Source organism: Anolis carolinensis, chromosome 5 (genome assembly GCF_035594765.1).
Source record: "Anolis carolinensis isolate JA03-04 chromosome 5, rAnoCar3.1.pri, whole genome shotgun sequence".
NCBI classification, from domain to species: domain Eukaryota; kingdom Metazoa; phylum Chordata; class Lepidosauria; order Squamata; family Dactyloidae; genus Anolis; species Anolis carolinensis.
Window position 1 is genome coordinate 199,398,915 of NC_085845.1, and position 15,181 is coordinate 199,414,095.

Consider the following 15,181-nt stretch of genomic DNA (forward strand, 5'->3'; position numbering starts at 1 on the left):
CTTTTCAGATATTCAAAGATGGCCATCACACTGACTCTCAATTTTCTCTTCTAAACACATTCTGGGATGTTCTTCAAACAATATAAAAGAGTCACAGACTCTTGAAGACAGTAGTGGGGAACAATTCCAACTGAGAACAAGATGAAGCTTGGACATCTATTCCATCATCAGGGACTAGATGTCCGGACTGTGGTGCAGACTGGTTAGCAGCCAGCTGCAAGAAATCACTCTGACCAAGAGGTCATGAGTTTGAGGCCAGCCCGTGCCTGCGTTTGTCTCTGTCTCTGTTCTATGTTATGGCATTGAATGTTTGCCTTATATGTGCAATGTGATCCGCCCTGAGTCCCCTTCGGGTGAGAAGGGCAGAATATAAATACTGTAAATAAATAAATAAATAGTAGCACCTTCTTTTAACCACTGCATGAGTTGAAGCTTCCAAGATGTGCAGGAAATGGACTAAGAGGCTGTTTCTCCCTTCCTCTGCAATACTAGGGTTGTTAAGGTTACAAATGGAAATGGATGAGCAGCAGATTTATGACAAACAACTTAGTTTATCAAATTCACTTTCACAAAATGTGATCATGGCCAGTAGTTCTGATTGTTTAAAAACAGATAAGATTAATGCATGGATGAGAAGAAGTCTACAAAACAACTTGTGTTCACTTGCAGAATGTCTCTGAATTCCTGTTGCTGAGAGTATTCAGCAACAGGGGAGTTCTATCAGTCATGCTATGATCTGGTCCCAGATGGAAACAGGATATAAGGTTATATGGATGCTTTACACGATCTGGCGTGGCTTCTGGCTTATTTTGCCTGAGCATTTTCCAGTTACAGCATGAATATGCACTATTCTCATGCGAACATGTAAATGTGTATTTAAATAACTGTTGTTGTTCTTTCTCCTTCCAAATCCCATTTCACTGCATTCAAAGTACACATTTATTGAACTAAAATGTGCTTAATTAATATTTCATATAGCAGTGTTGGATACTCTACATTCCTAATGGATTGTATTGATCAAAGGAAGAAAAAGAAAATGTCTATGTTGCTGGAGGGAAAACTAAAGCTGTCAGTAATAAAGCAATCACTGTTCAAAAGGTTTAAGACATGGAACAGAGCTTCTGCAAAATCTAGGCAACCTCTCCCCTCCCCTGCAAAAAACCCCCCACACAATTTAAGAGAGCTAGTTATTGTATTTATTGTATGTCACCCTTTTAAAAATGGATTTAGGAGCTATAAACATCAAATATGGGGAATACATTAATTATATATCGCTTTACTATATACTAAAATATATTATGTAATAAAATACAGCATTAACAAAGCAACAAAAATACTGAGACGGCTGAGGGATTGGTCAAATTTAAAGGTCATATATATATATATATATATATATATATATATATATTAGAGTCTCACTTATCCAACATAAACAGGCCAGCAGAACGTTGGATAAGCGAATATGTTGGATAATAAGGAGATTAAGAAGAAGCCTATTAAACATCAAATTAGGTTATGATTTTACAAGTTAAGCACCAAAACATCATGTTATACAACAAATTTGGCAGAAAAAGTTGTTCAATACTCAGTAATGCTACGTAGTAATTACTGTATTAACAAATTTAGCACCAAAATATCATGATATATTGAAAACATTGACTACAAAATGCGTTGGATAATCCAGAACGTTGGATAAGCGAATGTTGGATAAGTGAGACTCTATGTGTGTGTATATGTAGGGTCTATGTATGTGCACATGTCCTAAACAGGTGCTAAAGTTTTGTAATGTAAATGTAATGTAATGTAAATGATTTCCACATGTGGTTTAGAGCTGAAAAATATGAAAATCAACTCATCTGAAATGTGATGCTTGAAGAGAGTTATAAAGATACCACAGATTGCTAAAAAGACAAATGAATGACTCATAGATCAAAAAAACAAACAAACTAGAACTCTAATCAAAAGTGTAGAAGACTGAATTGGGATTGTAAGATTTGGGAAATATTATGCGATGATGTGGCTCATTGAAAAAGAGTAGGAAAAGAATTGGACCAATTCAAGCAAAGAAACCAGGGTCATGAGCATGAAGGATTGGGAATACAGGCAGTCCCTGAGTTACAAACATCTGAATTACAAATGACTCACAGTTAGGAACAGGGGCGAGACAACAGGAAGTGAGAGAAATATCCCCCTAGACAGGGAAATTCACCCCTGAAAGAGTTCTCATGGAGAAAAGGTGTCTCCTCTGCAGCTTTATCACCACCAATCCTTGTTTCCACAACAAGCCAAATTTCTCAAAATCCAATCATCACAAGGACAAAAAGTGAGGTGAAATCTCCTGACATCAAAACAAACGTAATCATTCCCTATACTATCCAAAGATTCTATTGTGGGGGGGGGGGGGGGGGAGGCTGGAGTTACACTTTAAAAATGTACCTGTTCCAACTTACAAATGCATTAAACTTAAGAACAAACCTATCTCGTTTGTAATTTTGGGAATGACTGTACATGGTCTTTCATTCATTGGGTTGTGATAAGTCGACAGTGAAATGACAGCCGACAATAACAAATATGTCAGGAGAAGCATTCCATAAATAGGTCACTACTCTGGAAAGGGTCCTCTCCTCTGCTGGTAAACAACATACTCCTGATAGAGAAGGTACTTGGGGAAAGAACTTCAGCAGAAAATGTCAAAACAGAAGGACTGGAGAACAAGAAGGGATATACTTTCAAGTATTTGACTCCCAGGCCTTTCATCATTTTGAAAATCAATACAAGTATCTTGAATTGAACCTCAATACGAACAAGGCAGCAGTGCAGTTCTTCCAAGATTATATTACATGAACAAACCTAAGATTCTGGCAATCATTTTTTCAAGAGTTCTGGTTTCCATGCTTTTTAGCTCAGTATATAAGAAAGTAAACCAGACCAAAACACAACGTATAAATTTGATGGTTCTATATAAACAATGATAATAATACTAATAATCTCTGACTAAATTAAATACATCACTATGCGTATCATAGGAGAAGAAATGCAATTCCCAAAATTATCCAGGTTTCTGCTTCCAGCTTTCAATGCTGATATAAGAAAAAAGTAGAATTCAAGAGAAATGCAAAATAATTACTCAATAAAAACCAAAATCCTTTTGCCCAAAGCCAAGCTCTTCCTGTAATACTGGGTCCTTGTATTTTAATTCTTCTTGCCCATGTAAATGTTTTATTATGAACAAGATATCTTTTTAATATAATCATCCTGGGTCTCATGCAAGAGAAGATAATATAACACCTGCATTAGAAAAAGGCAGCAGACTCTGGTAATGTTGTTTTAATGTAATTTGTGTACTGCAGGAACTAGCTCAACCTGATCATTTAGAATTCGATCAATGCGAATTAGTGTCTTAAAGAGAGATAAACCATTTGACAATTTAGGATTTGATCAATGCAATCCAAGGCCCTCACAAAGATTAAAAAATTATACACATCAGGTGCATTTAGGAATAATAAAACAAATTTATGCAACACTGAAATAGGCAATAAACGGACATCAGGGTAAGTACGGTATTACAGACAGATGATGTACAATGAGCCTGCCAGGTTTCAGATAAATTTGAGAAGGCTTCCACGATGTGCCCCCATTTCTCTCTTGAAAAGAGCAAAACATTATGGCTGTTTTTCTGCAGCTCATGTAATGCAGAAAGACATAAGGGAAAAGAGTTAGTAGAGAGGAGGAAAAGCTTAAGGAGAAGAAGTATCTGATGCAGAAAAGCTCAGCCATAACAGAGAGTTTACACAATTTGGGGTGTCACCCCTTGTTTATGTTGTTACAGGAGGCAGTGTGAGAGTCTCAATAAAGCCAAGAGCGAAATGCTCCAGATGGCGGGATATGAATTACTGGCACTTAATGAACTTAAAGGTGTCTTCTGCCGCAATACAATCAATAGGAGTATGCAAAGTCCAGATGTATGCAGGTGCTGTTCCAAGAACATCAGACAGCTGTGATGGGTCAGACCAAAGGCCAATCACCCTAAACAGTCAATTGTCACAGTAGCCGACTAAATGCTTACAGGAAACTCATAAGCCCTGCATGCATGCAAACACACTCTCCTATTTCTCATTTACCCAAGCAAGTCGTATTCTGAAACACACTGAATTTTATTCTGTGTGCAGCATACAGCACCACCGCTAAAATAAAAGAATTTGTATCACCCCTTCTTTTTTAAAATATAATTTTTATTACTAACACACGGTTAATCTATACATTTCAATAAAATAACCCCGTCTTAAGGCCATGTTTGTATCATCACATCTAGTGGCACTTCATTCAACAGCTTAACTATGGATGTGCCAAGAAGCCCTTCTTTTTTCTGTCCTGAAACTCTTCCAAGGTTCAAAGAATGGCCCCAATGGGGTCTGTGTTATGAATGAGATGAACATGGTAATCACCTGGTAGTTAGGAAAAGATGCAAACAAAAACACAACTCAAATGATCACGTCACTAACATAGTAATCCCATTCAAAGGCTAACTTTAAATGGCTAATCTAAAATTCTGGTGGGAAATGATCTTCAAACTTGAACCAAATTCACCTCTGGGTAGATCATAACCAAGACCTCCTATTCAGCATGTTGCTTAACTCCAGTGCAAGAATACCCTGTAACATGATGTCTTTCATATTCTTCATCTGTGCTGGGAGTTGTTGTGTGCCTTCAGTTGTTTATGATTTATGATGACCCTGATCATGGGCTTTCTTGAAGCTAAGAGTCCAAGGTCACTCAGTAGACATCCACAGCTGAATGGAGAACCAAACCCTGGTCTCCAAAGTTGTAGTTTGTCACTCAAACCACGCTGGCTCTCCATCTTAATCTGTTCTATATTGGCCCAACATTGAGTTAGCATGATCACAGGTCCCACGTACATAGACACTGTTCCTTTGACTCAGGATTTCTTCTGGGATGTACTTAGGATGCTGTTTTCTGTGTTTTCCTCCTGGCACTATCATTTATTATAGAGAAGAATCTACTTTTCATACCCAGAGCTTTCCTTCTAGCAACTTGGCTCTGACACCTTTACCACCAGTGCTAACTCAATTGATCACCATTGACACTATGGCAGGAAAGATACCTGTTTTCTAATCAACTAGAGTAATAATCACATTGGATAATCATTTGGATGCTGCAGAAACTAGCTTAACTTAATCATTTAAAATGCAGTCAATACAAATTAGTGTCTGGAAAAGAGATAAACCATGTTGATAGTCAGGCACACCTTATATACATAAATTATACCTGCAGGGACATAACTTCTTATCTCAAAAGCAGTCAATTTTAGCTCTAAGGGAATGGTGCAGTTCAATGTACTGAAATTATTGAATTTCTTGAGAGATGCACAAAGCCCCTCCTGGTTATTCCTCTTCTAGTTATGGTCATTTCCCTCCACTGTTACAGCATGTGGGCACATGTTATATTTTGTACTGTCTGTTAGATATGAATGGGGCCTGATTGCTGCAGTGCAGTGGTGTGACCACTGGACCATGACTCTGGAGACTAGGGCTTGAATCCCCATTCGGCCACGGAATCTGACCAGGTGATCTGGGGGAAATCACACCCTTTCAGCCTCAGAGGAAGACAACAAAATCCTTGTTAAGAAGACCTGTGATAAGGATCAGTTTTGGTTGTCATAAGTCAGAATGACTAGAAGGCACACAATGACACCAAATGATTGCAGGGCTTAATTTACATTTCCAGACTGAATTTGCTTGCTGCCCTTCTAGATTTACCTGTAAATCTATATCTATATCTGAATGAAACTTCTATTATTCTTGAAAACATCACCCACAGACCTCTACAGACCACAAAGGCCTCATTTATTGTTGACCCCAGAGCACAAGAAACCTGCATGGCATAGACATTGAAGACTTTATAATGGCAATAGCACATAAAATCTCATTTTATGATGTCTTGTTGTGCCTCCTTGAACTGCTGGTGCACACTGGTGGGAAAACACTGCTCTACATTTGGCTGGACTGATCCACATATTGCAGAGGAATTAATGTTGGCAGCAGACCTTCGGTATGGAACTGCTTTAAAACATAGGCCCTGGGGGTGACCCTTCTGTTTAGAAGCTGATGCAAGAAGTGAAACTCGGAGTGGTAGGTATATGCACTACACATTCTAAGCATGTTTGCCATTATTAAGTGGAGCTGCTTTGCAACAATACTACAATTAGCTCTATTAATCTCACAGTCCCAACTTGAAATCACACTGACACACAGAAGATTGGTTTACGCATTTAACAGGATTGTAAATTTAGCAGCTCAACCTTACTTAATTCTCCTTTTACAGGCAATTAAACAAGCTCTTTAAAGTGCTTTGGCTTGAAACCCTGTCTTCGGTCCTCACGTTCAATTACACCGAACACGAGACATTGGAAAAGCATCAACGTTCAGTTTTGCACTAACTTTGCCATAATTTACTTATCAAGCTACAATAAAAAAAAAAACAGTTAAAAGAACATCTGTTTAATTTAAAGTCTTAAGAGCATGGAAATACATTCTTTAACAAAAATTATGCACTAAGGCAGACAAAAGACATCCCGCACCCATTCCAGTATGTTCAAGCACATTCTTCAGAAGAAATAAAACGATACTTAGGAGATGCTATAGAATTATCTGCGCTATTGGCCCTCAATAAAATAATATTTCCAGGAATGTTTTAAATATGGCATCTTATGGAAGCAATTACCATTTATAATCATACATAGGGCAAATTGAGATAACTGCAAAAATGCAATTCTTATTGTGCAGTCTTGTTTTTCTAGAGTCCCAGGAGTCTCTCTGATTCCATTTAATTTTAATGGTTTGCTGCTTTTCTTCAGCACAACAGAGCCAAATCTCTTGCCATTTCTATTCTAAGGAAAGGGCATCCTTACCCTCTTAGATAGGAACTGGAAAGACCATAGAGAGACTAACTGACCAACTCTTGGAAGGAATCCATCATGCCTTAGAGTTGGGTCACCATCCTTAGAAATTTCCAAGGCTACTTGGATAGGTTTCACCCACTGCTTAATACAATCTGTTTTGTTAAAGCTGACAAGATTTCTTCCCTTCAGTGTAAAGATGTGACAGATATTTTTCCATCGAAGGAATTGTAGAATATCTTTTCTTTGTGAAGCCAAAACACACAGGGCTGCCCAAATAATCAAAAACAATGGGAACACTCCACTCAGTTCTTCAGTATTTAAGTGCTTACACAATTAGTACAATTTATGTGAAAATCCTTCCTGAAAATCCAAAAATAATCTTTAAAGCAATGGAAAATACCTTGCAATTTTGGAGACGGAAAGAAAAACAACGAGTGGCTTGTTTTTGCATGGGAAAACGAGATGAGCAAGGATTCAATATCCTTGAGCCAGAATGGGTGCCAATTGGACCTCTAAGGGGAAGCTATTCCACAACATGGGTGTTATGCCCAAAACAGCAAAATACAGTTGTTCATTTTAACCAATGAAAAAAGCCAGTCTCCCCAAATTGAATTAATCAACATGGGTTCTCCTGGTTCAGTTCTCAATGTTTCCCGGCAGCACAAATCGTGCATCTAGACTTCTCCAAACAGCAGACTTTCAGAGACTCTGAACTTCAATTCCCAAGTTTCATCCACTTTTGCTAGGTATACATTTCAACCTCCAAAGAACAATAAGATACTATCACCTCTGATAAAGAAACTAAGGGGAACCAACCTATCCCTTGTATTTTTATTGCAGTCTCTTTCAGGAAAGCTGAAATCAAGCAAACAGGAAGCAAAAGAAAGTTCTCTGTTTGAGTGACTACAGAAAGGACTTCAAGTCTGATCCATGTTAAAAACACCTTTTGTTTTCCATCTCCTCCTTCTTAAATGCCAGCAGATAAATCCTGTGTGCTGTATCTTAATTATGTGTCTGCAGCTGTATTTGTCAATATTATTTATATGAAAATGTACACATATTTCCATATGTTTACCAGCAGTGCTTTGTGCTGGGTTATGCATAAAACATTTCTTATTGAGAAAGTGTAGCTTAGGAAAAACATGACCAACTGTTCTCTCTTAATTTCTAACAAATTTGAAACTCTAAATAAGGGAGAACCTTAAACGAGGCTCGAAGAGCAAATAAGAACTGCCACGCAGGTCAGATTGAAGGCTGGCTATCCAGCACTGTCTCCATTAGCAACTAGCAGCATGTTTCTGCAAAATTTATATGCATAAGGGATTGTCCTTTCTCAGTGCGGTCTCTCATCCTCAACATACACAAATACACCACTGACAATCTCATAGTCAGAGCTCTATCAGTCTGGACAGGGAAACCCTGCTGAGTTGTCATAGCTGTAAACACTGACCCGCTCTATGAGAATTTATGCAAAGCAAACTGCGATGTCTGATGAAACCAGGCATTATAAATAAACTCATGGCACCAACAATCCGATAAAGGAGACCCTGCCATCAAGTGGGACAAATGCTGAAGAAAATGAAGAAGAAGAAGATACTTCTCTCATGTGCTCTCATGAGTGTTTTGACCTACTGGACTCATGCACATGCCACGTTTCAGTATCAAGAGGCTAATCCCAGAGCTGCTATAAAGTGACTCTTCCCCAACACCTCTGTATTGTAAAAACATTATTTAAGGCATGTTAGTTTGTAATTTTGCTACTCAGCTGCTTTCCTAAGCTTATTAAAGCATTCAGATGTTGAAGGGAGAAAGAGTTGGTTGATCTTGGGCTTTGGAAGCACTCCTTTGTATTTGGCTTGAGGACCCTTTCAAAGATCTTTAGAAGAAAAGATGCCAGCACAACTCTAGGTGACTTGAGGGCAACCCTGAAGTCTAACAACTGGAGAGGTCAGTCAAGCGGCAGATCACAGAACCTGCCATGTTGTCTTGTATCCCCAAATGTCTACCAATGGCATTTTTAAAAATCTGTCTGCTTTTAGAGATTTGGCTACTCAGCATGAAATCTTTGCCGCCTACTTATCTGCAATCTGGTAAGTAAAAACTCCTAATAAGGAGCTACTGTGCCTGAAAATATTATCCAGTTTTGAAAAACAAACAAAAAAGGGTAGACATTTGTTGACCCTCAATTGTAATAAGTGAAAAGTAAATATTTGAATTTTTAAAACCTAGACTGTTTTAGACCCATGGCAACCTGGGTGGCTACTGTAGCCTTCTAAGTTGAACTGAACTATATTCCAAAATTATTTAATCAGGTCCAAACTTAATCTTTCTGATCAATGCACTTCAAAACTTGTATATCTCACAGAGGAGCGTTCAGAAGGGGAACCCTTAATCTGCCAACAGCTTTTCTTCTGTTGGTCAAGCTCCCTGTTTGTTTGTTTGTTTGTTTGTTTGTTTGGCTGGATGCATCCTTATAACTTTCCAGGAATTGCTTAGGAGTACTCAGATATCACAGCCCAAGTTGACAGGCTTAACAGAAGGGTTCTTAGGGCCAGACTCTTTGCCCATATAGCTTCACTTTATCTAGTTTAGCATAAACTTTCCACCATCTGATTCAGAGTCATCAACTAATTTTTAAAATATCCCAAGCCTGGAGATGTGAAAGATTAAATCCAGGACCTTCCGCTTTATCACTGGACTTGCAAGAGGCATTGGCTCCCACCAGAACCTTTCCTCAATGAATATATACTGTATTTTGTATTGATGTATCATCGGTTTGACTCAAAGGACTGCAGAATAAAGAACGACTTCAGTGTCCTGTCAACATCTACCCACCTACCTTATTGTGAGACATGAACGTGTGCCTTTTGAACACAAAGGGAAAAGGAGTAAAAGCTCTAAATGTAAAAAGCTCCCAAGTTAAACCCTTAGCACTTTTATTTTAAAAGGTAGGAAAGGTTGGTTACTGCAAGTCAGAGCAATTAACTGGGTCAAGGAGGTCAGTGGTCTGATTCAGAATAAAGTGGCATCCTACGTTCACAACTTCCAAACACCCTACTCCAATCCCTTTGCACTGAAAAACTGCTGAAACATTTGTTTATGAAGACAGCTCACAAAGGCAGACAGTATCCCGTTTTTGAGGTGCCTTTCTATGGGACAACTAAGATGTTGCCTGAAGGCCCCTAATATGACCTTTTATCAGATTATTAAGCCTCTCTAATGATAGGTTGTTGAGCAGGCGAAGAGCCCTTCAGCAACGACAGGCTTCCCGTAGAACAACCGAATGCTGGTATCTGTCTCCTATTGACAGCATTTATCAGAAAATGGCAGGAAAGTGGGTGGGTGAGTTAAAGTTTCTAAAATGAAAGCCATGAAATATGATGGATGAGGCTTTCCAGCAAAAATTAGCAACAGAAGCAAGGAAGGTCAGGGCAAAGGTCAGAGTCATTTTGTTCCCCTAATTACTGGTTCTTCATTTAATCCTCCAGAGGGACAATAAAGGGAATTCGACTCAGCCTTCACCACTACAGGCAAAATTAAATTGTTTCTTTTGGTGCTTTTCAAGCTGTACACAGAACAGAGAAATTCTTCTAAAACTGTTAAAATCTAATTGTCACCACCATAATGTCTACAGCGCTTCCAAAATTAGAAACACTGAACAATAAATAAAATGAAAGACAAGGTTCGACTTTGGGCTTACAGTTGGAAACAAGAGTCTTTTGTCAAAATAAGAAGACATGATATAAATGAAATGAAACGAAATTTTGTAAAAAAAAAAAAACCAAATCCATGCCCCCCACATTTTAATGAGGTTGATCTAGGAGACTTCTCTCCTGCCTTATGTTATTTTATATAGGCTAGGACAATACCAACGCTTTCACTTCCAATTCTATGCCCATTACACAGATCCTGGCTTGGAAATTTTGTCAACATTTCTCTCTTACTCTCTTATTTCGGTTTTAACTTTTCCACTTCAGACTGGTAAGACTAAATAAAAATCCCACTTTCATACAAACAAAAGCAAAAGACATTCATGGTCTTCAAAAAAGACAAGATAAAAGAAAATGAAAAGGCCTTACTTGAATTTGGCTTCTACCTCATCAACAGCTTTTTGGTACTGCTCAGTGGTGACTTTGTAGAACTGTGCACTCTGGAAAAATGAGGAAATAATTAAGTTAGCATATCTGAATCAAAGAATCATAGAGTTGGAAGAGACCACATGAGCCATTCAGTCCAAGAAGTGCTTATCAAATGATAAAGTATTTAAAGGCAAAGTTTAGTAAATCTTGACACCCTTGATGTAGACATTCACAACTAAATTTCAAACCCAGTCACAAGTGCAAATACATAAAATTTCATGATGTTTGCTTTATTTTGTGAAAATTTTCACAGCCACAATGTACTGTTTGTACTTGTTTATAAGTCTAGAAATTTTAGGGGGGGGGGGGGAAGATGCCCAAAAACTAAAGTCAGCTTATCCACACGTCAATATAAGTACAATACCTTATCTCTTATTTAAAAAAAGGAACCATCCCCTTCTCTGAGTAAAGTGACAAAAAGGATGAGTTTAGTCTATCCTGGGAAAACCTTTAAAAAGCACCAACCCTCTCCGGTCTCTCCACCGTGGTGTCCCTTCTGGCCTTTTTGAATGCCTGGGCAGGAAAATCGAGGTGGAAGTGCCTGAACCCATAAGACAGAGCTTTCCCTCTTAATGAAACAACCCTTGACTTATCCATGGGTCATATCAACATCCATAATTTTTGTCCCCAAGGCTTCCTTAAAATTATACATGAGTATATATGGTAGATGATGATGATCATTTTCTTTCCATAGACATCTACATTCTGTCTATTCAAACCTGCTTTTTCCTTATTAGTAGACTTCTGTCCAACTTCTGTCTTTCCCTACCTTTTCCTCTGGGCTATCTCTGCTTTTTCCTCCTTTCTGGGGCTCACCGCTTTCGCCTGTTTTATAGCTCATCCATCCTCTGCTACTAGGCTCCCCTTCCCCCTTAACATCCATGACATTCAAGCCCATACAACTCCTTGTTTCCAGTTTCATCTCCACAGCCTTGCTCTGAGCTTTGTGATATCACAATGCCTCAGCCAATGGCAAGAGCAAATGTTCATCATAACTTGTGTTGGCATCAATGCTGCCCATAGTGAGACTTCTTATGGAATTTTGTGGGTGTGAAAGATCATGCCATCATATACCTTGGTTAAACTCGATACTTTTACCTCATTCTCTGCAATAGTCAGGATCCTAAATTAGTATCCACATATAAATCCCATTCCTAAATAAAACTCCTTCAAAAGTTGTTTCTCTTTTCGATGCTTCAGAGACATTACCACATAAATGTCAAAAATTAGGAAAGGCATTGTACTTATTACAATAAAGAAGTAACAGCAGCACAGATCTTCAGAATTCCATAATTATAGATAAAATAGCTAACTTCTGTGCAGATGTCATGGTTTGTCATAAGTCATTGACAATATTTTAATATTTTAGAGGTTCCTATAATGTTCTAGTACAATATATTTCATATTTTGTTTGTAATTTATGCTGATGCTATTTAAGATTTGTCAAGAAGGACTTTATATTTTATGGAATATATCTTTTTTTAATCCATCATGATGTATCTTCTTCTGTCATGGTCAAAATAAAGTCTCAAACAATCAATATACAAATCTACTCATAGAATCAAAGAGCTGGAAGATAACACAAGAGCAAACCAGACCAATCCTCTGCCAATTCAAAAATAAATTCCACTGAACTAAATAGTTACATTCAACAAGAATGCCACCCAAGTTAAATCAAAACTCTATGCAGATTCATATTGGTTTTCTTTCTGGTTTATGCTCAAGATTTTGATCAGAACATCAACCCAGGCAAAGCATCACAAATAAAATGATCTATTCTAGCTATGTGTGTGAGATAAAATGTTACTCCAGGGTGGTTCAGGAACTGTAAGGAACAAATCACTGCACTGTATCAAAACTATATTCATATAGCACATATTTATTCATCATATAGGGAATGAGTCAGCATAGGTTTTTGCCCCATGAAAGCAATGTTCTGTTCAAGAAGCTCAACAGAACATGCAATATATTAAGGCTGAAAAGATAAAATTGGAAGTAAGCTTGGTTAAGATGAGCAGGTCTGGTCATATTTTAAATATTAGGACCATGGACAGTTCCTTGTAGGCACTACTGACTGGGGCTCTTCTTCCTATATGAGTGCATGCAATGTCAAGTTGCTTTATGGCAACTCCATGAAGTTTCTAGGGTTTTCTTAGCCCAGAAATCCTCAGCTGTTTCCTTTGAAATGTAGCCAAGAGAACCTGATATTTGCTGGTAGTTTTCAAAACAAGTGTTAACCATGGCTTAGCTTCCAAGATCAGATGAGATCTTGTGCTTTTAGAAATTCCTCCCAACCGAAGAGCTGAGGCCATATGAAGGCTTCCACGGACCTGTATTATAACTAGCCACACATCTCTGCCCAAATCTGGCATCTTTCTAGAAGGCTGTCTCTGGCAAGGAGGGTAAGAAGAGGTACAGCAGTCCTATGGTGGAGTAGTCTCTATCTTGTTCTCTTCTAAGCCTTCCTCCAGCTATTTCAGCCCTCCATGATCAGGGGAATGACATATGCCAAGTATACATCCCTGAAGAGAGAGGTGTGCACCTGCCCTTCTACCAACTCAACCCTTTCTAAGTCTCAAGGGCAAATAATATTGAAGCCACAGGCAGAAACAGTTTTTCCTACATCTTGAAATGCCACAGCTTCCCCATGGGGAAAGATGGCATTCTGAAACAACAGTCTATAAAAGTGGTGACATTTTTATGATTAAATAATGTCTCTGGTAATTTGTTTAAATATATGAAACAGCTTTTATGACACTGTTACACTGCTAGTGTTGGAACTAAGGCATATCACTATGGAGCGGTTCCAAAATACACAAGTGAACAGATTTAGAGGATGGATCAATGTAGTTATTTCATGGGATAAATTGGGAAGGAACTTTTGCAGACCACCCAACTGTCTGTACTTCAGAAAGAGGACATGATTTTGTACATCAGAACAGCAACATTGAAAAGGATCAGGACATGACTATTCATCATGCCTCTTAACTTGAAAATCTGACTATAGCTTCTTCTTTCAAATGTAGAATTTGAGAGTGCCAATGTCATCTTGTTTGCAAAAGACTCCTGTCCTTCCAACCCTAAATAAAGAACATCAATTGGAGGAGGAATATGGACATGAAAGATTGTGTATGTATTTACTGTTCTCGGGTTGGTGTGGATAAGATTTGAAGGACATGATGCGAATCATAGCAAGGTCTACAAATCAGATGCTATCTTGTTCTCTACTGCAGTGAGTTTGCTCTTGAAATGGGGAAGTTGGCCAAGAAAATGCTGTGACAGGTTCACTTTAGAATCATGTATGTTGGAAACCACTTGAAAGTACACAGTAAAAAACAAAACACTACTTACAAAGTGATACACTCAGTGCTTAAATCCTTGCTTTCATTTCATTAGGTTGGGCAATTTTTAGGCTCCAACATTGTTGGAGCTTATTTGGCCCTATATAAATAATTCATCTACTTCCCATTGTAATTTGTATGCCTGTACTCAACAATCCTTTTGACCAAGCAACACATAATGCTTTGTGCTTCTATAGCATGTTTTCTAGTGTTTAAATGCTTTCAAGCACATTCAATACCTCTTACAGTAACACTCTAAAGAATGTAAGTGATTCCTATATTGCAGATTAAGAAAATATTTGAAAATCCAAGATTAAAAAAGAAGGGGATTCTCAAAATCCCAAGGAACATTTTTAAAAATGCAAGGGGCTTCTCAAGTGTCCAAAATCCTCATGCTCCTTTCTCATTTCCACCTCATACCTTAAAAGAGGTTTTCTGACCCCAACCCCCATGGCCTGTAGTGGCTGGCAGGGAGGAACGGGACTGGTGAGTGAGCAAGATTGTCAGAGTATCACAACCACATCACCCTGCAGAGGATCCCAGAGGGGCAGAAGGTACCTGTATTAGATTGCACTGGTCACAATGCAGTCCTCTTACTCTCCCATCCACAAAGCTACGATATGGGAGGGGGGAGTAGCTGAGTTTCCCTTTGAGTTGCTTATTTCCTTCCTTCAAGCAAACATAGTCCCAGAGAAACCTGTGGCCCAGGAAGGCACATGAGGACTGTCCATCTATGATAAACATCAATGGGAAAGACTCCTTGCTTCCTTGCCATCTTTTCC

At 38.4% G+C, this 15,181-nt stretch overlaps 1 protein-coding gene across 3 annotated transcripts in view; it reads right to left on the reverse strand.

Moving 5' to 3' along the window:
* The window catches only part of chchd3 (coiled-coil-helix-coiled-coil-helix domain containing 3), a 239,272-nt gene that overhangs the window by 44,785 nt on the left and 179,306 nt on the right, over positions 1-15,181 (reverse strand). For all 3 annotated transcript variants that reach the window (XM_008110280.3, XM_003220728.4, XM_008110279.3), the window contains one exon: positions 10,999-11,069. In XM_008110280.3, the coding sequence (XP_008108487.1) occupies positions 10,999-11,069 (71 nt within the window). The remainder of the gene's footprint in view (positions 1-10,998; positions 11,070-15,181) is intronic.